Source organism: Rhincodon typus, chromosome 4, assembly GCF_021869965.1.
Source record: "Rhincodon typus isolate 14 chromosome 4, sRhiTyp1.1, whole genome shotgun sequence".
Taxonomy (NCBI): domain Eukaryota; kingdom Metazoa; phylum Chordata; class Chondrichthyes; order Orectolobiformes; family Rhincodontidae; genus Rhincodon; species Rhincodon typus.
In genome coordinates this window covers 84748855-84775678 of record NC_063335.1, presented here as the reverse complement: position 1 = coordinate 84775678, position 26824 = coordinate 84748855, and the positions used below count along the sequence as shown (strand labels likewise).

The 26824-nt window shown below is 38.5% G+C and overlaps 2 protein-coding genes across 9 annotated transcripts in view; one reads left to right on the top strand and one right to left on the bottom strand.

Moving 5' to 3' along the window:
- Positions 1–26824, top strand: part of LOC109911501 (RNA-binding protein 12-like) — a 137554-nt gene that overhangs the window by 16398 nt on the left and 94332 nt on the right. For 4 of the 8 annotated variants that reach the window (XR_007261870.1, XR_007261868.1, XR_007261866.1 and 1 more), the window contains exon 3: positions 327–2985. The exons of 3 other annotated variants lie outside the window; for them this stretch is intronic. The gene's annotated coding sequence lies outside the window, so the exon portion shown is untranslated. Of the gene's footprint in view, positions 1–326; positions 2986–5512; positions 7230–26824 lie in introns of those variants that run through there. One more of the 8 variants, XR_007261869.1, reaches the window with a different exon arrangement.
- Positions 8346–26824, bottom strand: part of cibar1 (CBY1 interacting BAR domain containing 1) — a 64527-nt gene continuing 46048 nt past the window's right edge. The window contains exons 7-9 of the mRNA XM_020510822.2: positions 22794–22907; positions 15872–15991; positions 8346–8939 (exon numbers count right to left, since the gene is read on the bottom strand). Coding sequence (XP_020366411.1) covers positions 8832–8939; positions 15872–15991; positions 22794–22907 — 342 coding nt within the window. The 3' untranslated portion in view covers positions 8346–8831. The remainder of the gene's footprint in view (positions 8940–15871; positions 15992–22793; positions 22908–26824) is intronic.

Here is a 26824-nt window from a genome sequence, read left to right as displayed (position 1 = left end):
AAGTCTTTTGTATGGGAGAAACAGAAGCTGTGTTAACTGAATTAAAGCAAAAGCTTTATCTAGCTTTTTTTATTTAGGATGCTGTCCAAGGGCTTGAAAATTGAAAGGATGCCTTTTAAAATTTAATTGGTTTCGTTTTAACACACATCTTGTTGAAGAAGACCACTTGGCTTAAAATATGCTGCTTCTTTCATAGAACAATGGTAGAAATTACAGGAAGGCAAACTAAGAAACATTCCTCCTTACCAGATTCCTGCATCTATTTTATACAGTAAATATTGAGAATTTCTTTGTTTGTCTTTACTGTGGTCATTATTCTGTTTCAGGCATTTCTTCTGGATTTGTGTCTGGATGGATGATCTGCCATTCCCAAAGAAAAGGGTGGTTGGGAAACATGAGGACAGAAGATTTGGTTTATCTTGTTTACCTTCTACTCTCATCCTGGAAGGGTCATCTTATTTTACATATTTGGTTGGTAATTTTAAAACTGAATATTGTCAGCCCGTTGGGAAGACCTTAATCCTGAATCTGCTTACTGTATCAGGGAAATCTGGAAACATTTATCAACCATTTTCTAAAAATTGAGTTTATTTAATATAATATAAAACATTAACAGTAGACTGTATTGTAGATTATAGCCATAAAAACTCAAAAGTAGGTCTCCCAGATGACTCAGTGGGGATTTACAAGGTATGGATTGATGTACCACTAAATAAGACAGATCAAAAAAACCCAGTATTCAAATTACTTTTTGGTTGCAAGTTACTGAGCAATCCATATATTAAAAAAATACATTTTTCATAAGCAATATATAATTTATCCAACTTAATAGGACAGTAATTAATTTTTAATTGAACTCTACCCATCTGCTTTTGCTCCATTTCATTTTATTCTCAAACCTGATAATCTTTTGAAATTAAGATAAAAATTTATTTGATCCAACATAGAAGGCTTTATAGGAAAGTGTGTTCTGGATCTGCCCTCATTGGGCTTGTTAGAATGATTCAGGCAGGCTGAAAGAGAAACTGTAGTAGCATGAATACAGAATTAGTTGGCAGATGGAAAAATGAATGGGGTAAATAATTTTTGCATGGACTGGAAAAAGAAGTGGAAACTAATAGGACATTTGTTTACTTTTCTTTTTGATTTAAGTGAAAGTGATAAGTTTGACACACAGGTAAGAAATGCAAAAGTCTCTATGTAGATGCACCAATGGCAACTTGCCAGTGCCATTCCATAGTAGTTTCCAAAACAGTAACTTAGAACACGGCAGCCGGTGCATGGAAGTATAACCACCTGCAAGTTCTCTTCCAAGCATGCACACACAAATATACACACACCAACCCCAGTCTGACTTGGAGCTAAGTTGCCATTTCTTAACTGAAACGGGCTCAAAATCCTGGATGTCCCTTCATAACAAGATTGTGGTTATTCCCAGGTAACATTAGTCTGCAGCAGTTCAAAAAGATAGCTCAGCACCAATTTTTCAAGGGCAGTTGGAGGCAATTAACAAATTAGAGTTTTGCTATCCGTGCCAACCTGATTAAAGATGGTGGCAGAGTAGGACGCTCCAGTTGGAGCTCCTATGCTTGCCAAACCCATTTTTTTAACCTTTTTCCCTTTTTTGTTCCTCCCAATCCAACATTCTATTTGTCTTCCCTATTACCTGTTGAACCTGTATGATGTTATTTGAGTTGTGCATGAGTACATTCAAATACATTCAAATTCCTCCGTGCTGCAGCTTTCTGCATCTTTCTCTTCTTAAATAACATTTAGGTCCTTTGTTCTTCCTGCCAAAGTGCACAAAGTCACACCTCCCCACACCACATTCCGGTCTGTTGAGTGTCTGCTGACTCACTTAATGTTTCTGCATTCCCCTGCAGAGTCCCCATGTCATCCTCACCACTCGCTCTTTGCCACATGCTTTAGTCATTTGAAGATCTGGTGATAGCACATTCACTTTGCCATCCAAGTCAATAACATATGCTGTAAATAACTGTGGCCTAGCACTGATTCCTTTGGCACTCCATTAATTACAGGTTGCAATCCTGGATTTTTGTTTGCCACCTTGAAAATGTTCACTTCATCCTAACTGTCTAGTTTTACCCAGTTAATTCTCCATTCATACCAATATACTACCCCTAACGCCATGGGTTGTCATCCTATTAAATAGTCTTATGCACAGTACCCTGTCAAACGCCATCTGTAAATCCAAAGATTTATTTCCCCCTTTCCATTCACTACCTTTCTGATCATTTTTCAGGCATGATCTCCCAATCATGAATCCATGTTGCCTCTGCTTTATTAGGTTATGTCTTTCCAAATGCTTTAACATCCTTTAAAATAAAGTCTAAAATTTTCCCAATGACTGATGTTAACTAACCAATAGTTAGCTGTTTACGTTCCCCCTTTTTTCAATGTGTGTTACATTAGCTGTTTTCTAATTTTTGGGGAACTTGTACTACTTCTTGTGATTGTTATTGTACTTATTTCCTCCTTTTGCCTATCCTCCTACCCCACCCATTATTTAGTATTTTTAGATTAAATTTGTCTTCTATCAGGAAGACTGATGCACAGTATTTATTCAGGTCCTCTGCCATTTCCTGTTTCCTATTATCTCCCCTGTCTTATTCTTTAAAAAGTCTATTTAAGTTTCCTTTTTATATATTTAAAGAAATTCTTACTATCTTCTTATTTTGTTTGCTAGTTTACCGCCAAAGTTTATTTTCTCTCTCCATTTGGTCATCTTTCTACACACACACTTCCAATCCTCTGGCTTACCTCTAATCTTTGCCACATTATATGTTTTTGATATACCATAAGCAAGTAAGATCTTAATATTATTTAATGTAAGATTGATAATGGCATTGAAAAACGTGACCGAACAAAATTCCTTCTTTGTTTCAAGAGGGCTGTATTCAGTGAGCCTGTTGTCCATTCTTGCAAAATCTCACAGCTAGATAAAAATCAAAATTTGGCTTTGCATTTCTGAAGTTAGTGTTGAATTTTTCTTTCACTGGAATCCAATGGGTGTCTAATTTTAAAAATACACCATGATTTATGTAAGCAAAACCCAGTCCTTGGATATCTTATGGAATACGAAGAGATGTGCTCCCAGGAGAATTCTAATCACGGGTTTCAGAATCACAAGTTCAAGGCTGTTGGTTGTTGGCATTGTCATCTGAAGATTGTTACTTCAACAAGAACAACTTGTTGGAAGTGCAAGGCAACTTTCAAGATAAATCATACCGTTTGTTCTGTTTTTTCTACTTGAACTGGCATTCTATCAGTCTTGCATAACTTGGCAATTTTTCCAGTTCCGCACAGATAGTTCCTGAATGCAGGTTGTACCTGATACCAATCAATACAGCCATTTCTTCAGACTCCAAAAATACCTAATTAAAGCAAAATATTGTCAATGGTGGAATTCTGAAATAAAACAAAATGGAAAGATTCCGGTATGGCAACATCAGTGCAGAGAAGCAGTTCACATTCGAGTTGAAACACTTGAACTAAAGAGTAGATTTGAGTTATATGATGTTAGGAGGGGATGAATAAAAAGAGAACCTGTAGAATAGGATTGAGGGTATGAGAGATTAAATGCAAAGATATCATGAACAAAAAGACAAACCATTGAATTGAGTGGCATACAGCAGGCAACAGATATTTTGATAATTTAGTTTGAATTTAAGGTTTTGGAGTAGATTTGTAGCTCGGGTTGTGGGTGTTGAGGTTGGTTGGCTCGCCGAGCTGGTTTGTTGTTCCGCAGACGTTTCATTACCGTGCTTGGTAACATCCTCAGTGCAGCCTCTGATGAAGCGTCGGTGTGTTTTCCCGCCTGGCTTTTAAACTGTGGGGTCCATTGCGATTGATTGCCTTACTTCCGGGTTTCCTCCATAGTGGAATGTATATGGGGTTGAGTTCAATGTGTTTATTAATAGCCTGCTTCGTGGAATGCCATGCTTCCAGGAATTCTCGTGCTTGTCTCTGCCTAGCCTGTCCCAGGATCTTGGTGTTGTCCCAGTCGAAATCGTGGTTCTCCTTGTCCATGTGGATTGAGATGAGTGAGTATTGGTCGTGTCTTTTTGTAGCCAGTTGGTGTTCATGTACTCTTGTTAGTTTCCTTCCTGTTTGTCCCCCTTCGTCATCATTAAACGGACCAAATTAGAAGAGACACACAAACTCATAAACAACACCCTCACCGGAATAAAATTCACCAGAGAGGAGCAGAAGAACAAACAACTCCCATTCCTGGACGTCATGGTAGAGCGCAAGACAAATGGGGAACTGCAAACAAAAGTACATTGAAAAGCCACACACACAGACCAGGTATTGAACTTCAATAGTAACCATTCCAGCACACACAAATGAAGCTGCGTGTGAACACTCTTTAATAGGGCAACAACACACTGCAGCAACATGGAACTATGCCAAGAGGAGGAGGAATACCTCTTCCAAGTGTTCAAGGATAATGGATATCCAAAAAACTGGGTCAGGAGATGCCTATAGGAACAGCATCAGAAAGATTCTACACGCCCCGACACACTCATCACGCTACCCTACATCAGGAACACGTCAGAACTCACCACAAGACTTCTATGACTGCTGGGCATCAGAGTGGCACACAAACCTACATCAACCCTACGACAAGTGCTCACCGGAACTAAAGACCCACTCCCCGCCATGGACAGGACCAGTGTCATCAACAAGATCCCCTGCAGAGACTGCGAGAAACACTACATTGGACAAACAGGAAGGAAACTAACGAGTACATGAACACCAACTGGCTACAAAAAGACACGACCAATACTCACTCATCTCAATCCACATGGACAAGGAGAACCACGACTTCAACTGGGACAACATCAAGATCCTGGGACAGGCTAGGCAGAGACAAGCACGAGAAATTGCTGGAAGCATGGCACTCCACGAAGCAGGCTATTAATAAACACATTGAACTCGACCCCATATACATTCCACTATGGAGGAAACCCGGAAGTGAGGCAATCCATCGCAACGGACCCCAGAGTTTAAAGGCAGGCGGGAAAACACACCGACGCTTCATCAGAGGCTGCACTGAGGATGTTACCAAGCACGGTAATGAAACGTCTGCGGAACAACAAACCAGCTCGGCTAGTTTTGAATTTATGACGCCAGGCCACTGTGACTGACTTCAACAGTCGTGACTATGATCCCCTGCTTCCTGCAGGTGCACTCCCTTTTTGCACCCTCCCACCATCCTTGTCGGTCCCACACACCTCTTTTTCTCATCTTATTCCCCTTTTTTCTCTGTCACCAAACCACCACCCCCCCACCCGACTCATTGTTTTGTTCAGCTCTCTGTCCATTTAACTCCATGAGAAAAATCATGGGGCTATTCCATGCCTTCCAAAATTTTCCAGCAGCAACAATGCCACTACTCCATCAGCAAATGATCTCCATTTATTTTCAGAGATTTTAATGCCATTTTGTAAAAGACTGTTTGTTTTTAAACCAAATTTATTCTGAACAGGAATTTCCAGTTCGTTACAGAAAGCTGTGCAAGGGCCTAGTTCTGCTGACCCTTTATCTCCCCTTCCCAGCCCTCTCTCTTCCATCCGACAGTTGGGCCTTGCAAACTCTGGCTCTGCTCTCATTCCAATCCAGTGGAGACAACACCAAAGAGGTACAGGAGGAAGGAACTACAAAGGCTACACGTGAAATCATCAGCTACTGGGAGTTTGACCTCTGCATCATTCCCTTGCAAACAGAGTAGTGGCGGATCCAAAAGAGCTGAGTTAGGCAGAAGTCGACATGAAAAATTAAAGAGCTGAGTTTGGTTTTCTGAAAATTTGGAACTCTGCCACATGATAGAAAGCTTCCATTCTGATTAGCAGGCCAAGGGCAGAAAAGTCAAGGTTGGGAGCAAGTTAGGGAAGTAAAATAATGAGCCGTAGAAAGCATATGATCATAGTTGTGAACTGAATAGAAGTGTTCAGCAAAACAGTCACCTAGTCTTTGTTAGTCTCTTCAATGCAGAGGAGACTTTTTTTTTCAAATGCCTTCTGGAAGTTCATGTGTGGCATTCCACATTACTCAAGTCACCTCTTCAGCCAGTTCTATCAAATGTGAGCCAACCTTTTAAAAATCTCTTCCGGCTTTATCAGCGAAGAATTTTCAGTGTTCAGTTACTGAATCCTTATTAAGGCCTCTAGTAATTTTACAACAATAGATGTTAGGCTAACTGGTCTGTAATTCACTGGTCTTCGTCACCTTTCTTAAATTGTGGAATTATCAATTTACCAGTCAAAAGGACCAGTTCCCAACTCAGAACTACCGATGCCCTGTAAATTTGCAGCATTATCGTTTATTTCCTTTAAAACATTGGGATGGAAACCATTTGAGCCCATGAGATAATTGCATGATATTTCCTTACCTTGTTCATTGCCTCTTCGATTTGCTTACATTAATTTTATTAAGACCCTGATTTAATTAATCTTCTCAGCTATTTAGCATGACACTGCTTCCTCTTTTATGCAAAACAATTATTTAGCAAGTTTAATTTTTTTATTTACCTGTCTCAGTTATCAGTTTTTACTTGACTCACATTGTTTCTAGTCACACTTTTGTATTGTTATTTTCCAAAAATTGTTTAAATTTCTTTTTGATTTTCAAATTCCTTTAGGTGTTGGAGCAGTGTTAGGGCCTGAATACTCCTGTAGGTTATACTGCCATTTCCAATGCAATCCACCATAACATCAGCCAGGTTAGAGCAAAAAATCAAATTTTTTAAAGTGTAGTTTTAAATATAAGCTTCCGTAATCTTTTATATTGGTTTGAAAATTTTGTGTAGGAATATAGCCCAGCCTGCAAAGCAATCACACCCCCAGTCTGAGTTAATCATCAGTTTCTGCCAGTAGATTCTGTAAGAGCAACATTAATGGACAACATTTTAAATGTTTTAAGAATATCTGATTATGCTAATTATTACAAACGGAATCATATTGAGGAAATAAATACAAACTTGGGAGAAAGAAAGACTTAAAAATGCAATTTTGAGCATATTTTTTGGCTGGATTGCTGATTCTATCTCAAAGTGTAATTCTACCTAAACAACTATTATTCAGAAGAGAAAGATCAGAAGTCATACTTGACCTGACAAAGGAGCAGCACTTTGAAAGCTTGTGATTTCAAATAAACCTGTTGGACTATAACCTGGTGTCATGTGATTTTTGACCTTGTCCACCCCAGTCCAACACTAGCACCTCCACGTCAAAAGAGAAATATTTAGACATGATGATTCAAACCTTCAAGACAGCTGTAAACTTGGTTCTGTTTCTGATTAGAAATTAGGAATATCAAAAAGTAAAGGATAAAGTGGTCACCACATGTACAAGTTGTTATTGTTTTGCCATGTTAAAGGCATGATTAGATGACTGTAAAAATGAAAGATGTACAAATTTTGTTCTGCTTAACACTAGGTAAGTTCAGCTATCTAACAGAAACTGCAAATATCCAATTGGGATGCAGCTGGTGTTTAATACAGCAGATGATTGCTCCTCAACTTAAATTTTAATGTTTCACCAAACTGTTGATGGTACTTCACAGTTGTATTGGCATTCAGTTTCACCTGGCAATATAAAGAATGTAAAGACACAAGCAGAGATTTGATCATATAGAGGATTTAGCAAACATCCAGTCCAAACGTTGAGCACAGTATCAGCTTATTGACAACTTCCTAAGCTACTACCTTATTTTACTTTTCCATTGAATTTCTAATGTAATTGGAAATCATGAATAAAAGCAAAGTTAAAATGGCAATTCTGTCAAGCTACATCTTCTGTAGATCAAACAATAACTTTGGCATTGTTAACCAAACAGGAGGCTGCATATGATGGGAAAGTAGTTGTTACTGAACTAGTGATTGAAGTTGCAGTGTGCAGACAGGAAAGAAGCTGATACCATTCCCAGATCAGCTATGATCTTATTGAATGATGGAGCAGGCTCAAAGGGCCAATTGGCCTCCTCCAACTCCTAAATCCTATATTCCAATGGCAGATTGCCATTTTGAATTGTTAAAATAATTTTTTTTGTGTTTAAATAGAAGCATTAACAAAGCTATTAGGTTGTGGTAAAAGCACAAGTGGTTCACCAACTCCCTTCAAGAAAGGGAAATCTTTTAGGGAATTTTCACTCAGTTTGGCCTTTACACTAGTGCTTGGAGATGTAGTTTATTCTTAACTGCACTTTGTAACAAGCCATTCAGTTTTATAGACATGCAATAAAGAATATCGCCACTTCAGAACAATTACAGAGGTAAAATAAATGTCTGACCTAATGATGTTGATGTCCTGGAAACAAATTTTAAATGATGGTGGCTGCAATTTTCCACCCATTGATTTAATAAAAAAAGGCAAATAACGTGCTCACTTTCATCATCAATACAGACATAGAAAACACGTTTGTGTGTACTACATGTACAATCAAATTTTGTACAGTTAACAAAGTTGCCAATATCTGCTATACATGATGCATATCAGCTTTAGAAATGTAAGTATTTGCATATTGTGCAATATCATTAATGTTCATAATGCACAATCAGATGAACCTTCACATAGTGTGCACACAGAAACAAGTCTCCGTAAATCTTTAAGTAAAAATGACAACGGTTCACAAATTTTTGGCATACATATCAAAATTAAGTATTTGGCAGTGTAAAATGCATAAAACAATAAATTTCTTGCAAGGCTAGCCAGGTTTACATCAATGAATATTATAAAGTAAATGTATCATACACAGAAATAACTGTCTAGTTATTAAACAAACTAATTTGCGCAGCATTGTCATAATTCTCAGTCATCTTCTTCATCATCTTCGTCATCATCCTCTTCTTCCTCCTCTTCCTCCTCCTCTTCATCATCATCATCTTTCATCTTTTTTTTGCATAATGTACTGTGGTGCTATACCAAAAATAAAATGAAGAATGAGGTTAAATGTTACTGATTGCATCACAATTCCACATGGCTAACATTTTTTCTGAAGAAGGGTCTGGACCCAAAACGTCAGCTTTCCTGCTCCTCTGATGCTGCTTGGCCTGCTGTGTTCATCCAGCTCTACACCTTGTTATCTCAGATTCTCCAGCATCAGCAGTTCCTACTATCTCTGGCTAACATTATGTAGGTATGAGTTTATAATTTCTGCAGGAAGGAGGCCGGTATTACTAATTTCCCAATACCAATCTAACAAGTAAAAACTTGAACAGAACCAAATACAATATTTTAGGAAGTGTGACAAGTAAGAACATTACATTGGTAAACAGCGAATAGAGTTATACAACAATTTTCTGGATGTACTCAACAATCAGAGACTTGTGAAGTGAACAAGACCTACACGTTTCAGTAAACGTCTAAGAACATTTTCTAATCTGCACAAAGCCAAAATATGTAATTAAAATGAAGAGAACTCCTTTATAGGTAGAGAATATTAGTTTTCTCGTTCTAAGCAATACTTGCTAAACACCTAACTCAAATGTGCATTGACGAAATGAGAGTTTTGCTGGAGAAGGTTTAGAAGCTGTCCAACTGAAAGATCCAAGCTTACTGTTGGGTTCTGATGTGTAATTCGACTAGGACTTACAAGACAACAATTCCCAATTCCTATCCAACTGAGACAATGTAATATTACCACTGCTTCAGATGGCTGTATTTTAGCATTACATTGTGCTGAATCTGGATTTTTTCTATTTTTATGACTCACTTAGTTGCTCATCAGACAATTTTATTGAGAAAGCAATTGAGCCCAATTTCTTCTTTAAAGGGTTAGGAATATTTTATATGCAAAACACATCCTCCTAACTTTGCAAATGGCACCACGAGATTCTTAAAAACTATGTACAAGCATTTAAAAGGCATGAATCTGATGAAATTCTTATATGATGATGTCATAATATTACTTTTGTTTGTGATTTGGTTTCTAAAGTGGAAGAACAGCTTTAAATTGAAATTACATTACTATTCTGTGTTAAAATAGGGAAGATGTGATTTTTAGTTTTATTTTAGATTTTTATTGAAGAGTTGTTAAGGGATGTCTAGAGATTTGGATTAGATCTTTAAATCCTAGAAGTGAACAGTTCAGTGCATTGGGAAAAGGGTAGAAGAGAGGAAACAAAAACCTGTTGCCTAGTAGCAAGCATCCAGAAACAAACTCAGAACAATCTGGAAGAAGTCAAGAAATGTGTAGGTTCATTCAGAGAGAAGAGGTCCCTAACACACAGATACTGCTTTTAATAGTCTCCAAGCAGACTTGACTGTAAAGAAGTCCTCAATGGCCGAGTCATTAAAAGAAAAGCTACATAAACATGACTGTTGAAGTCTCAGAGGAAGACATCTTAAAAGACAGTAAGTAAACTGAATTGGCAGCTTTTCTTAAGATTTTCAGGAAGAGACGCTAACGAAGGAGAACAGTTCACTGAGTGTAGGTAGAAGTTTGCTGAAGAGGAAACAAATTGCAGCTATGCCACCTGAGCAAAGTGCTTTAGCTTGGAGATATGGGTGCCCCTTCACTGTGGTTTGAGCATCTCAGGTTGTTGTTAGAAAGATACACCCTTCTACATTTGTAAGAAAGTCTTAAATAGATCTTGTATCATGCAACATAGTTTGTGTTTATTAAAGATTTATGTTATTGTTAAAAGGACTTTCTTGTGAATATGTTAGTGATTGACCTCCATTACAAATAAAAATAAATCTATGGTCTACCTCTATTAGCTAGAATCATAACATTATTTGGCATTAGTGATTCCTTCATGATAACTCAATGATTCAAATGTACCATTCTACTCTTACAGCAGTGTCTTTGACAAGATAGATGCTGAGGAACTTTTGTATTCTCAAATCAGAAAGGTAATAACTTATTAATAGCTTGTTTGGTTGAACATCTATTTCACAGAGGGGTGACAGGTATATGTCTACCTTTTGAACCTATTTCATAAGCTTTACAACAAATTTCATATCTTTAAGAGGGTTTTGGAGTTTCAAAATAATTTTATTATACTTGAGGATGGAGGACAAGGGAGAGCAGCAAACTAGATGGAAGGCCAGAGCCAAACTGAATCTTCCAAGGCTCAATTTGTACTTCAGCTTCAATGAGCAGCAATATTGTTGAAACCTTAACATCACAAAGGAGACTATCACCCATCTACTGCTACTGCTACAGCTATGACTGAAGCCTCAAAGCATAGCCCTTCACCTTTATGCAACAAGCTGCTGCAGGTCAACCTCTCAGTTTACTATCATCAAAAATCCTTACATTGGGAGATGCACCTGCATCCCAACAGAAACAGTAGAATGTGAGGGTGCATCACAAAAATATATCCATATTGCATGCTTCCTAGAGTTCAGGTATCACAGACTTCATCCACATTCACTGAAATTCTAGCATTTTTCAGAAAGTAATTTAATTTTCTCAGTACCTAGCTGTGTGATTTCACACACAACACTAGTCCTCTGCCTTTACATAAAACAAGTATTCAGGGACTGGCTACTGTACAACAATGGTTACCAACTTCTAACACCACTTTGAAACAGCTATAAAAGTAACATTAACCAAGTGTCCTGAAGAAATAGCGTATCTCTTCCAACCCTAATATACCAACAGTTAAACCATACAGATCACCACTATCCTTCCTAATGTTCCCTCAGTCTAGACTCTCATGTACAGTTTTCAGTTTAGTTTCTTTTGTGTCATTGGTCTTCCTCCACAAATAGGAAACTTGGTTATCTTTATGAATTGTCTTGTAGAGGCGATACTTCCATGAATAATATGTCTAACATACTCTCATTCCCCTCAATACTCTTTTTCAATTAACTTCAACTCGTTACTTTTTAAATCTTTTTGTTGCTTTACATTGTATTCTGTTTCTACTGGATTTCTATTTCTTTCTTGCATCTGTGTAATTTTTTTTCATTTTGGTCCACGTATAATCCAATTTGTTAACCCTAGTGCTTTAAGTGCACATATGGAGCTTTGACCTTTTAGTGGCATGTACTGTTATTGCAGTTTTGTACTGTACCAAATAATGGGAACAAGGAAGGATTCCTCACGAGAAGGTAGGTCAAGAACACAAGCCACATTTTCAAGATTAGGAAAAAAACTGGTAAAGGAAATTAATGATTGGTTGCTCTTGGAGAAACTGGATGCGGACAACAAGGAAGTTATCAGGATGAAGCACAAGGAATGAGTGGAGAGTCTGAAAGCAAATGAATTAAGAGATTGCAGTTTAAAAACATAGAAACAGGCCATTTGGCTTAACTTCACAATGTCAGTTGTAGCCCACAAGAAGCTGGCAACTGTCCATGTATTTATTCCAGCTCTACAGTAGTGCCTGTATCTGAGATGATGACTGCAAATGTCAGTTCAAGTTCTAGGATCTCTTCGTTAGTGCTGTGTTGTTGCTCTTCCTCTTCCACTAGTTGCTATTGCTTGAAATCATAAAAGGTGGATTCATGTGAGGAAGGAGAGAATGGTGTGGGTAGCAAGAGGTGCATGATCACACCATCAGCATGAGGTAAATAGGTATGTTGAGAAGCAGCATAATGTAGAAACATATATGGTTATTCTCATGTTCTCAGTGAGGTAGGATAACATCTTGTTCTTTTGCATCATTATCCCATGTCATAGAGTCATACAGCATGGAAACAGACCCTCTGTCCAACCAATCCAGGCCAAACATAATGTCAAACTAAACTAGTTCCAAATGTCTACCCCTAGCCCATATCCCTCCAAACCCTTCCTATTTATGTACTTATTGAAATGTTTTAATTATACCCACATCCACCACTTCCTCGGAAAGTTCATTTCACACGCTCTGTGTAAACAAAAACTGCCCCCATGTCTTTTTAAAATCTTTCTCCTCTCACCAGTCACCAAGATCACCTGCTCACATTCCAGTCTGAAGATGATTTCCCTTGAAAACTATCACGTCTCTCCTCCTGCCCAGCACCATCATTAATATCTTCAAGTGCTACACCTTGTTTAAAATTGCAATAGTATTTACCAACACTTCCCTTTAAGACACTCATACTGCCTTTAAAAGTACAAGGCTGATTGCACCATGTACCTTTACATAGCAATGATCCATACCCGGAGAACTCAGATGGCCAGCAACATGGCAGATACTTGGTCCTATGTTACATTCACAGGGATGAGGTGGCAGCATCAAATTTACATACCATCCACTTGTAATAGAACACAAAAATGTACCACAATTTTTAGCCGATTTTTCAACTTCACAATGACAAAGGAACCAAGATTTTTACATTGTTTAGAAGTCTGCTAAGTGAAGATGGCAGGAAAGGAATGTAAACTGCAGACATAAATTCCTTGCAGCCAGTATCCTCAGCATTTAGTTTTTTTTTCCTGAAGAAGGGTCTAGGCCCGAAACGTCAGCTTTCCTGCTCCTCTGATACTGCTTGGCCTGCTGTGTTCATCCAACTCTACACCTTGTTATCTCAGATCCTCCAGCATCTGCAGTTCCTACTATATCTTAAAAAGTACTTGGTCGAGCACCTGGAATGTTACAACATTCAAGGTTATCAGCCTAGTGCTGAAAAGTGGGACTAGTCAGCGTAGTGTCTGGTAGAACAAACATGTTGGGTTGAAGGACTTCTTTTGTATTCTTTGATTCTATGACTGTTCCCTCTGCAACACCCTGTCCATTATTTTGTCACTCCTAACACATTGACACCCCCCATGCAATCAGAGTAGCTGTAACAACTCGCCCTTTCACCTTCTCGCTCCTACTGTCAGAGATCCCAATTACATCTTCTAGGTGAAGCAGTGGTTTATTTGTACTTATTTAAGTATGGTCTTCTGTATTTGCTGTTCACAGTGCAGTCTCCTCTATATTAGGAGAATAATTACAGCCAGGCGGACCACTTTCGGAACATCTGCTCTACTGGAAAAATAAACCAACGTTCTGCTTGCTTGCTATTTTAATACACCATATTGCTCTCATGCTAACATGTATGCCCCCTGCTTGCTGCAGTGTTCAAGTCAATGAAGAAGGGTCTAGGCCCAAAACGTCAGCCTTCCTGCTCCTCTGATGCTGCTTGGCCTGCAGTGTTCATCCAGCTCTACACCTTGTTATCTCAGATGAACTGCGTGTCCATTTAGGCACTTTACAGCTTCCAGGACTCAGCATAGAGCTCAACAACTTCACAACATGACACACTATTCTCTATTTTGTTTACATTCCCCAAGTGTCTTGTTTGCTCTCAGAAAACCTTACCTGTTTTCCATACATATCATAAACACCTATTTTGTATCTGTATCCCTCCTCTACTACCACTATAACATCCTTTGTCTTCTACTCTGTGGGTATCCTCACCATCTGTTCAACTCATTTATCCTCCCCACTTTGTTAACAGCATACAAACTGTCAATTTCCAGCTTCCTTCAGTTCTGAAGAGGTCACATCAGACTTCAAAAACTTTCTTTGTTTCTTTCTCCGCAAATGCTGCCAAACCTGTTGGGTTTCTCTAGCACCTTCTGTTGTTATTCCAGATTTCCAGCACTTGCAGTACTTTGCTTTCATCTGGATTTTAGACTTTTTGGTGTTAGATTACATTTGATTACTTTGGCCATTTTGGGGTTTTTTTTAACAACATATGTATATTGCTAATCCAACAAAATCCAGAATCCATCTTGTAATATTAAACCTTATGAATGAAAGAAACCATTTTCGTGCTGCCACACGAAATAGCACAGTAACTAAATTTCAGAATACTAAACACCCATAAAATAGTTACCAGATAGCAATTATCAACAATATCTCAATTATGTTATAACTTAAGAATAAATAATTAACAACCAGCAGTTGATAAAGGATATGTGTTCTATTAATTATATTAAGTGTCTATTTTAAAAGTGTTGTTGGAAGCCAAGTGTGGGAAGGAAAGAAACAAGACACCACGAGAGCCTTATCAATAAGATGACCTTTGGGTCTTAAACCAGAGATTTAACTCATTTGTCATTGTAATATGAGCCGAACATTTTCAAATGCTCCACTGTCTTCATATGTAAGATAATGCATGTACATGACAAAAGACAACACCTTCCGGTCATGAACCATTTTAACTCGCACTCGCTGGGTGACCTGTCCATCTTGGGCTTCCTCCAGTGCCACAGTGATGCCACCCGCAAAATGGAGGAGCAGCACCTCATATTCTGCCTTGGAAGCCTACAGCCCGATGGCCTAAACATGGAATTCACCAGTTTTAATATCTCCCCACCCGGCGTCATCCCATGTCCAACCCTCCCTTTCATCCCCGCCTCCATGACCTGACACAATTTGTCCATCTTCTCTCCCATCTACCCGGCCCTTCCACCTCACTGACCAATCCCCACCATTTCCTACCTGCACTCACCCATCACCATCCGACCTACCTTCCCCAGCCCCACTCCTCCTCTCTCTATTTCTGAGCTCCCTTAGCCCTCCCGCATTTCTGAAGAAGGGTCCCGAACCGAAACTTCAACTTTCCTATTCCTCTGATGCTGCCTGGCCTGCTGTGTTCCTCCAGCTCCACGCTGTGTTATCTCTGACTCCAGCATCTACAGTTCTTGCTATCTCATTAGATTCACTAGATTGTTTGAAAAGGTTATTCCATTGTTCTTAATGAGGTGGAAAAGCAAACTGAACCAATCTACATTATCTGAACAATCCTTTCAATTCTTTAAAATCTATTGGTTTTTCTTTACCCAACCTGATTATTAGAGTTCTTTGAGGATCTAACAAGATATCAAACCAAGGTAACTGGAGAATGTTGATATTAATCCCTTTCCATTTCACATGCAAAGCAAGCACTCAACCATCTGAGCTAATTCCCCAGGCTCTTACCTTAGAAGATCCTGACATACGTAGAGCTGAATTTAGTCCATTCATGGTATTTATAGAGTTTGCAGATACTATGCTTAGACGAGGCTGGCTGTCTTGTAAATGAAGTGTGTTCCTGAAAATCTATAAAGCAAATAAACTCATCGACTAACAGCCTTTTGAAAAATATATATATAGGTAACACTGGTACATCGTTAAAGTCACATTCCAATGTTTACAAAAAAGCTAGTGATTATGAACATACTTCACACAAACAATATAATGTCAGTGCAACATTCACAGTGGAAACTTATTAGTTAATGGATTTATCCCTCAAATATATTAAAATTGAATACGATAGATGATACCTCTACGCAGGGAGGATATAATTGGCACTTCTGACCAAATTGAAAACATTATATACCAGAAGCAGTGTGAAAATACTGAATAAATGATGATGGTAAACACATATGAGAAATATGAGGTTTTTCCATGAAGAATATTTTGTTAGAAAAAACTGAATATTCATGTAAAAAAATCTGTAAATAGAGTATGATGACTTTTGACCTGGAAGCAAAATAAGAAGAAAAATGTATATATTTTTTAAATGTCTAAGGAATTGGTTATTGTTTTTAAGAATGTTTTAAAGGAGTTTCAAATGTTCACATTAACAGTAATTAGATGAATAGAAATATTGGTCTACGTGACCGAGTGACTTTTGACATTGAAGCAGTACCGAAAAGAAGCAAATTACGATATAGACATCATGTGACTGGAGACAAAGAAGATGCACCAGTAAATGAAAGGAGCTTTGTGTGTAACACAACTTACAAGGACAAAAAAAGAAATAAAGATAGGGTTTCAGCAGAAATTGTGAACTGGACATTTATTGTCCATCTCTCACTTCCCTTGAACTGAGCTAGGCAATTTCAGAGGCCAGTAAGGAGTCAATCATATTCCTGTGAGGGTGGAATCACATGCAGGCCAGATCAGGGAAGTATGGTAAATTTCTGTCACTAAAGGGCAGCATTGAACCAGATGGGATTTTACAATTGATTAAAGTTTCAAGGTCACTGTTACTGAGACTAACTTTCATTAAATTCCAAACTTCATTCATTTAAATTTCACCAGTTGCTATGATGATATTTTACCATGTCTACAGGTATTAACCCGGAAATCTGGATCACTAGTCTAGTCATGTTAGCACAATGTACCATCTCCCCTTAAAAAGACTTAACTACATCAGCCAAGATTTCCTGGGATTTAGTGTCTTCACAACTATTCTGCATGATTGTGCCACTGGGTGACAAGGTGATGGTGTCATGTACCCGCTGCCTTTATCCTTCTCAATGATACTGGTTGTTGGTTTGGAAGGTGCTGTCTAAAGAGACCTGGGGAATTTGTCGATGGTAGACTCGATTGTCACTGAGTGTCAATTGTGGAGGAAGTGAATTTTTGTGGATGTGCTGCCAATCAAGCAGGCTACTTTGTCCTAGATAGTAACAAGCTTCTTGAGTATTACTGGAGCTGCACTCATCCAGGAGAATGGGCTATATTTCATTACATCCTGACTTGTACCTTGTACATGGTAGACGAGTTATTTGCTGCAAGATTCTTGTCACTGACCTTCTCTTGTAGCCACAGTATTTATATAGATATGCCAATTCAGGTTCTAGTAAATGGTAAACCTCAAGATGTTGACAGCGTGTTGATTCAGCGATGGCGTGCCATCGAATATCAAGAAGCTATGGGTTGAATTACTTTTGTTAGAGATGGTCATTGCTTGGCATTTTGTACAATGCATGTTACTTGGCGCTTGTCAGCCCAAGTCTACATTTGAACGCAGATTGCTTCAGAATCTGAGCAGTTGTGAATGTTGCTGAACATTATGTAATCATCAGTTAACAGCAGGAAGGTTATTGATAAACAGAAAATGATTGGATAAGAGACTCTACCCTGAGGAATCCCTGCAGAGATGTTCTGGAGCTGAGATGATCAACCTCTAACAACCACAATCATTTTTTTGTGCTAAGGATGACTCCCAACCAGAAGAATTTTCTCCCATATTCCCATTGAGTTGTGATTAGGAGCTGTGTAGCTCTGGCAGCACCAAACTGAGCGGCTCTGCAAGCACCAGACTAAGCATCAATGAAGCAAGTACTGCTTGACAGCACAGGTGACACCTTCCATAACTTTGCCAATGATCGAGAGTAGACTGATGAGGCTGTATGAGGCCAGCTTGTGCAGATTAGGCTTGTACTCATTAGAGTTTAGAGGAATGAGAAGAGACCTCATTGAAACATAAGATTCTTAGGAGGGCTCTACAGGGTAGATGCAGACATGCTTTTCCTCGTGGTTGGGGAAGTCTTGGATGACAGGACATTAAGAGAGAGATGAAGAGGAACTTCTTTTCTTTCAGAGGTGTGATGAATCTATGAAATTGTTTACCACAGAAGGGTGTCAAGACTGGGTTGTTAAGTATATTTAAGGCTAAGGATAGACAGATTTAAAATCATTAAGGAAATCAAGGATTACGTGTATAAAGCAGAAAAGTAGGATTAAGGATTACCAGATCATCCATAATCTCATTGAACGGCAGAGCCAAATGGGTCAAGTGTCTTACTTTCTCTCTCATGTCTGATTGGAATTAAATAAAAAGTAGGGATGTTATGCTTCAACTATATGGGTCATTGGTGAGACCACATCTGGACATGTTGGAGGTTTTACTGTGCCTGGGTCCTGGGTTTGATTCTAGCCTTGAGTTACTGTCTGTGTGGAGTTTGCATGTTCTCCGTGTCTGCTTGTGTTTCTACTGGATGCCTTCTGGTTTCCTTCCATAGTCCAAAGATGTGCAGGTTAGGTGGATTGGCCATGGTAAAAACCACTTGTGGGGTGGTGGGTCTAGGTGGGATGCTCTTTGGATGGTTGGTACAGACTCAATGGGCCAAATGGCCTCTTTCTGCACTGTTAACATTCTATAATACATTAATTTTTAAGATGAGGGTAGCAAAAGAATGATAGCCATACTTGTAGACGACACCAAGGTGGGTCAGAAAGTAGGTTTTAAAGAAAGTGGCATAGAGGGATGACAGTATTCAAAAGAGATTCACCAAGCTGATTCCTGGAACAAAGTGGGCGACTTATCAAGCACAGATAATAGGTTAGACTTTGATTTGTTAGCATTTAGAAGAATGAAGGGTAATCTTATTGAAACATACAAGATTCAGAGGAGCATTGACAGGGTAGATTTTGAGAAGATTCACTGGTGGGGGTACCTTGAACTTGGCGATATTTGTTGTGATATTTGTTCAGACTAATATGTGGAATGGAGGAAAAGATCAACAGTTTAGGCTTGCATTTGAGTTTACAAGAGTAAAAGGTGACTTGATTAAAACATACAAGCTCCTGAGGAGGCATGAAACAGTGGATACGGAAAGAATGTTTCCTTTGTTGGGAGAATCTAGGACTAGGGGTTATTGCTTAAAACTAAGGGGTCACCTATTTAAGACAGAGTTAAGGAAAACATTCTTCTCTGAGAGTTTTAAGTCTTTGGAACTCACTTCCTCAAAAGGTGGCAGAAGTAGAATCTTTGGATATTTTACGGCAGAGGTAGAGAGATTCTTGATAAGCTAAGAAGTGATAGGTTATTGGGGTAGGCAGGCATGTGGGTTGAAGTTAAAATCAGCCTTGATCTTATTGAAAGACGCAGCAGGTTCAAAAGGCTAAATGGCCTACTCCTGTTCCTAATTCGTATGCACATATGTCACTTCAAGGACGAGGCTTTGGGGAATAATAATGGAAAACAAGGAAATGCCAGTGACTTTAAACTTGGAATTTCCATTTTTCTCAAAGTACAGGACACTAAAAAAGCATTCCAAGAGCAACAGAAATTGAGGAGGCAAACAAAGGCAAAGAACTTAAACCAATCACAATCACTGGAGTGAAAGTACATATGAATCAGGAGTAAGTGTAAGCACTTAGCCCCAAAATATTCCATTTGCCACATCTCCGCCAACCTACCAATATCTTTTTGTAACCTCCCTGTGTCCTTTTCTCAACTTTGCTACCTATCCTTGTGTCATCAGTAAATTTGACAACCATACCTCTGTACATTCATTTAAGTCATTTCTATAAATTGCAAATATGAGGTCCCAGCACCAATCCCTATGGCACACCAAACTTTATATTTTCCCAAACTGAAAAGACACTGCTTATACATTCTCACTTCCTATTAGCCAGCCAATCCTATATCCATGCCAGTATGCTATTGTGTACACCATGAAGTTTTATTTTCAGCAATAATCTTTGGTGTTGCACCTTACTAGATGCCTTCTGGAAATCTAAGTACAGCACATCTGTATGTTCCCTTTTCTCCCTAGCATGTGTTACCTTCTCAAAGACTCCAATAGATAGATCAAACATGATTTTAACAAAATTATGTTAACTCTGCCTGATTATTCTGAACTTATCCATGTGCCACCTTATTTCTTTAATAATCACTTCTAACGTTTTCTCTATTTTCCTATACTTTCCTGCTTTCTGTCTTCCCTTTTTGAATAAAGGAGTTACATTTGTAATCTTTTAATCTAATGGTACCATTCCCAAATCAAAGAAGTTTTGGAAAATTAAAACCAATGCATCCACTGTCGCACTAACCACTTAAGATCTTTGGATGAAGTCCATCAGGATACAGATATTTGTCAGCTTGCAGCTTCAACAACTTACTCACTTCCTGAAGTATTGGGACAACTCAAGTACTAAAAGCTGACATTTCTCCTGGGGCTTATGTCCTGCACTGAGAGTTCTTGAAAGAAGTAACTGCAGAAATAGAGGATGTATTTTATAAGTTTCCAATATTCCCTTGCTTCTGCATGTGGTTCATATGCAATAAGGCCTGAGATCTTACTGAAACATTAACTGGGTGGCACAGTGGTTAGCACTGCTGTCTTACAGTGCCCGGGTCCTGGATTTGATTCTAGCCTTGAGTTACTGTCTGTGTGGAGTTTGCACGTTCTCCGTGTCTGCTTGTGTTTCTACTGGATGCCTTCTGCTTTCCTCCCATAGTCCAAAGATGTGCAGGTTAGGTGGATTGACCATGGTAAAAACCACTTGTGGGGTGGTGGGTCCAGGTGGGATGCTCTTTGGAGGGTTGGTACAGACTCAATGGGCCAAATGGCCTCTCTCTGCACTGTTACATTAATATTTGAGATGAGGGTAGCAAAAGAATGATAGCCATACTTGTAGACGACACCAAGGTGGGTCAGAAAGTAGGTTGTAAAGAAAGTGGCATAGAGGGATGACAGTATTCAAAAGAGATTCACCAAGCTGATTCCTGGAACAAAGCGGGCGACTTATCAAGCACAGATAATAGGTTAGACTTTGATTTGTTAGCATTTAGAAGAATGAAGGGTAATCTTATTGAAACATACAAGATTCAGAGGAGCATTGACAGGGTAGATTTTGAGAAGATTCACTGGTAGGGGTACCTTGAACTCGGTGATATAATTACAAATAAAGGGACAACTAATTTAAAACTGAGACATAAAGAAATTTCTTCACCCATAAGGTAGTGAATGTCTGGAATTCTCTATTCCACAGAATTATGAAGACTAGATCACTTAAAATACTTACAAAGGAGATAGATAGATTGTTGAATTATTGGGCACTTGAGAGCTATGATGAGCTGATACAAAAGAGGAGTTGAGGCCTGGGGGAGATCAGCCATATCTTGTTTGATGGCAGGCTTGATGAGCCAAATGACCTGCTTCTGTTCCTACTTTATGGACATGAGAAATTTGAAGACAAATTATAGGTAAGTTGTCTGAGAGAACGACGGATGGCAGATGGAGAATAATGTGGGAAAATGTGAAGTTGTTCATTTTGGCAGGAAGAATAAAAAGAAAACAGCGTATTACTTAAATGGAGAATGACCACAGAATTCCGAGGTGCAAAGAGATTTAGGTATTCTAGTGCATGAGTCATAAAACGTTTGTATGCAGCTACAGCATATGATCATGAAAGCTAATATGATATAGTCCTTTATTATGAAATAAAGTGAACATAAAAGAAAGGATTTATGCTTCAGTTTTACAGGGCAGTGGTAAGACCACATCTCAAATCCAGTGTGCAGTTTTAATCCCCTCATTTAAAGGATATAAGTACACTGCATGGTTCAGAGGAGGCTTATTAGATTGATACCTGGAAAGAAGGGGTTATTTTGCAAGGATAGATTGGACAGGCTGGCCCTGTTTCCACTGCAGTTTCAAAGGTGAGGGATGACTTGATTGAACTGTGTAAGATCTTGAATAGTCTTGACAAGGTTGATGTGGAAAGGGTGTTTCCTCTTGTGGGTGAGTCCAGAACTAGAGGAGGCAATATTTAAAAACTGGGAGTCGCCCTAGGACAGATGAGGAGAAATGTTTTCTCTTTGAAGGCTGTGCAACTTTGGAACTCTACTTAAGAAGGCAAGATGAGACAGGATCATTAAACAGCTTTAAGAAAGAAGCAGATAGATTCTTATTACGTAGGAGAATTAAAGGGCTATCAAGGAAGATGGAAATGTGGTATTCAAAACACAGCCAGATCAGCCATGATCTTAACGATTGATAGAACAGGTAGAGGAGATGAAGGTCTATGTCTGCTTCTAATTCATATGGTCATACTAAGCTTAACTGAGTCAGAAACCATGGAAGATCCTGACTATAAGGGGTTTTCTGGAGGATTATAGATGCTGGGGAAATGTCCATCATAAGTTTTGATTTTCCAAGCAATTTCCATGGATTCAGTGCATCAGGGATACAACACGGTCCTGGTGAGCAATTCCAGTCTATGCTGCTCCAATGACTATCTGGTCATTGAGATACAAGGGCCAGTATTATTAAAAGTAAAAGCATGTGGTGAATAATGTATTTACTTGAGCTTTAAAAAAACTCAAATTACAACTTACCTCCATATCTGCCTCTTCATCAATATTCTGTATATGCTGATATGCTTTGCTATAAACCTCTAAAGCTTTTGCATGGAACGCCATTTCAATTGTGATGAAGTCCCCAAAAATCTTCTATTTGAAGTAAATAATAAAGAATTTGATGTATTAATTCACCAATAGAAAGTATTGTGTAGTGCCTCAAGACATTATTATATAATGTTAAAACATCCCTGCATTGTAAAATAGCATTCAGTTATACCAGAATCAAGTTGTCTCGTAAAATACTACTATATATTTTACAAAATTAATAGTTAATAATTACACTACAGCTCAAAAGAATTAAACATACATTGCTGACAATGTTAAATTTACATTAAACAAAATTCATACATGAGTTTAATTTCCCAGTTATATGTTATGCAACATGTTGTCCTGAACAACACAATACAGTTATGTTCTCTTATGCCCACGCATGTTTATTCACACGTAGTGAAAACTAAATTATCTTCTCTCCCATAGTCAAGACAAATTGTTGCATGTAAAGATACAGAGGCAAAATTCACTCTCTTGGCACCATGTAAATTACATCAGTTCTCCAGGGACAAACAATGTGGTGGACAGTTAGTTACCTGCATGGTGTTTGCACTGTTCTTCAATATCACCGAGGAAACCTACATGGTAATGGCCCATAGTATGGTCTGAGCTCAGGGAACCAACATAAGTCTGTGTACATCCAGTGAATAAAACTTACCCCAAAAAGTTGGATTTGAAACTGCCCAGCCCTTTTTTTATTTAAGAGCAAGCCCTGTAAAATTTGCACAACTACTTCTTCGACAAAACGCTTCGACAAAGAGGAATCAACAACTCTGCAAATAGCATCTTTATCATTAGCTACTCTGCACTGAAAAATACTCCTTAGCATTCTAAAGTACAACCCAAATGAGCCACTGAAAATCTTCCAATGTAAAGGAGAATTTTTTTTAATCTTATTATTTGATCATTGGGTGAGTGTATCACTGGCTTACCTAGGTCAGAATTTATTGCCCATTCTGAACTGTCCTGGAGAATATGGTTGTGAGCTGCTTTACAACCTTAGTCTTGCGTTAAGGGTAATTTATTAGTTTGGATACAGGATTAGCTAACCAGCAGAAAGCAGAGGGTTGGGATAAATGGGTCTTTTCCTGGTTGGCAAGATGTAGCTAGTGGGGTACCACAGGATTTGAACCTCGGGTCCTAACTATTTACAACTACAGTAATGACTTGGATGTGGGAATAGAAAATACTGTACCCAAATTTGCAGATGACACTAAAATAAGTTGGAAAATGAATTGCAATTAAGAAATAAGAGGGATACAGGCCAAATGCTGTCAAGTGGGACTAAATTAATTTAGGATATCTGGTCGGCATGGACGAGTTGGACTGAAGGGTCTGTTTCCATGTTATACAACTGTATGACTCTATTAAGAAAATTACAAATGGATATGGATAGGTTAGGTTAAAGGGCCAAAATTTGGCAGATGAAATTTAATGTGGTTAAGTGTGATGTTATCGATTTTGGTCAGAGGAATAGAAAGGCAACTTATATAAAGTGAGAGAAACTTCAGAGTGCTTCAGTAGAGAAGGATCTGGATGTCCTCATGCACAAATTGTAGCAACCTAGTGTGCAGGTACAGCAGGTAATAAAGAAAGCAAATAGAATTTTGGCATTTATTACTAAAGGAATACAGTATAAAATTAGGGAAGTGTTACAACTCTATATTAGCCATTAGTGAGATTGTACCTGGAGTAGTTTATACAATTTTGCACCCTTACTTGAGGATGAATACAGCTGCATTGGAGTCAGTTCAGAGGAGGTTCAACAGATTAATTCAGAGATGAGCAGTTTGTTTTATGAAGACAGATTGAACATTTTCGGCTAATACTCTCAGAAGAATGTGAGAAGATCAGACTGAGGTACGTAAGATACTAAAGGAAACTTACAAAGTAGACTTAGAAAAGGATGTTGCCTCGCGATTTAGAACAAAGTCATAGTTTTAGGATAAGGGATAGCAGCTTGAAAACAGATGAGAAATTTCTTCTGAAAAAGAGTTGTGAATCTGTGCAAGTCAGTACTCCAGAGGTGTTTGGCACCAGGACACTGAGTAAATTTAAGCAGTAGACAGACAGATTTTTAATCAGTAATGAATTCAATGATTATGGAGAACAGGTGGGAAAGTGGAGTTAAGGCTGAGTTGAAATTGCTATGATCATATTAAATGGCAGAGCAGGGTCAAGAGGATCAATTGCCTACTCTTGATCCTAGTTCTTATATAAACATGATCGAAAGAGCTAAATATCAAAAGTGAGGTGACAGCATCCAGTTTGACATTAAGGCAGTATTTAACAGAATATGGCATCAACGATTCTGGCAAAACTGCAGTCAATAAGAACTGGGGGTGGGAGAAACTCTCCACTGGTTAGCACAAAGGACGATGATTGCAGTTATTGCAGGTCAGTTTCTCAGCCCCAGGACATCTTGTTACGATGGGAAACGGGCAAATCTTTCTGATAATTAAACTAAAACAAAAGCCCTTATCTGTTACGACAGGGGTAAGAGGTTCCCCTCTAATAAATACCCCTGAAACACCCAGAGAAACTCGTCTTTCCCCTTGTAATCTATTAAAAGAGTGGTTAAAAGAAAATCCCTGATCTCCACTTTACAGTAACTAGGAACAATTTATTTATTTAACCCAACAATGAACAAATTACCAAAATTACTAACAAACTGACAATTCCCCCTTGTACTACTAACTGCTTCCTAACTGGTCTAAATTCTACTGCAATGCTGTTTAAATAAAGACAAGTCCCATTAATATAAACCCAATTAATAAGAAGCAATAAATTATAACTTAATCTCTCCAGACTCTCTTTTGGAATATTCTGTCGTCTCTGGTCTCTTCACAAACACCTTTCTTCTGTTAATTCTGCTGACAGGGATGTTATTCTTTATAATTCTTTCAATGAGGACTTTGAGTTAAAATACGGTGGTACCTTTGATTAATTAGATGGACTTTTTCTGAGAGCAAAATGGTGCTAACTCTGGTGGGTGGTGGATGACTCTCTCTTTTAGATGTTGGCTCTCTCTGATTTTCTAAATGCTGTCATCTTATATACCCGTAATGACATAAACAAATTCTTATAATATGATTGGTTTCAGGTTGTCAACATCATCAGATTTAAATTCAACTGGCTTTCTGTATCTAGGTGCTTCGTTTAAATTAATTAGCCAAATTCAAACTTGTTGTCTTGGAAAACATGCTGCTTGGCTGTTCTATACAAAATGTTTCTATTCGGGCACTCTCTGTGCACCTGCATTTATAAACTTCCAAGCACAAGCTCTTAAAGGGACCATGGCACTCTTTTCCCCACAATCGTTTTTACAAACAAATTCGAACTTCCTGCCTTCCAATTCATGAATATGCACTCAACTTCGTAACAATCTCTGCAGAAGTTCCTCAGTCCTAGGCCCAAATATCTTCAGATGCTTTATGAATCACCATCCTTCCATCATAAGATCAGAAGTGAGGATGTTAATTGATGATTGCACATTAATGAGCTATAGTAGGCGTTAGCATGTAGGGACATCAAAAGTCCTGTTAGGAAGGGAGTTCCAGGATACTGACAACAATAATAGTTCCTAATTAGGATGGTGCATGCATGAACAGGAACTTGGAGATGGTGGTGTTCCCATGCACCTGATATTCTTATAGCTGCACTAATCCAGGCAAGGGTGAGTATTCCATCACACTCCTGACTGGTGCCCTATAAAGGCTGGATAGGCATTGGGGAAACAGGTGAGGTATTCACCACAGAATTCACAGCCTCTGACCTGCTGTTGTTTTCACAGCATTTATATTAGTTCAGTTTCTGGTCAATGGTAACCCATAGGATGTCAATAGCGATAGGATCACTTGGCCCGGCAGTCTGAAAGCTTTTGGTTAAAAGACTAAAGTGCAAGTACCTTTTAAAATAAAGCTTCTTTTATCCTTTATTGTTATGCTGAACGTTTG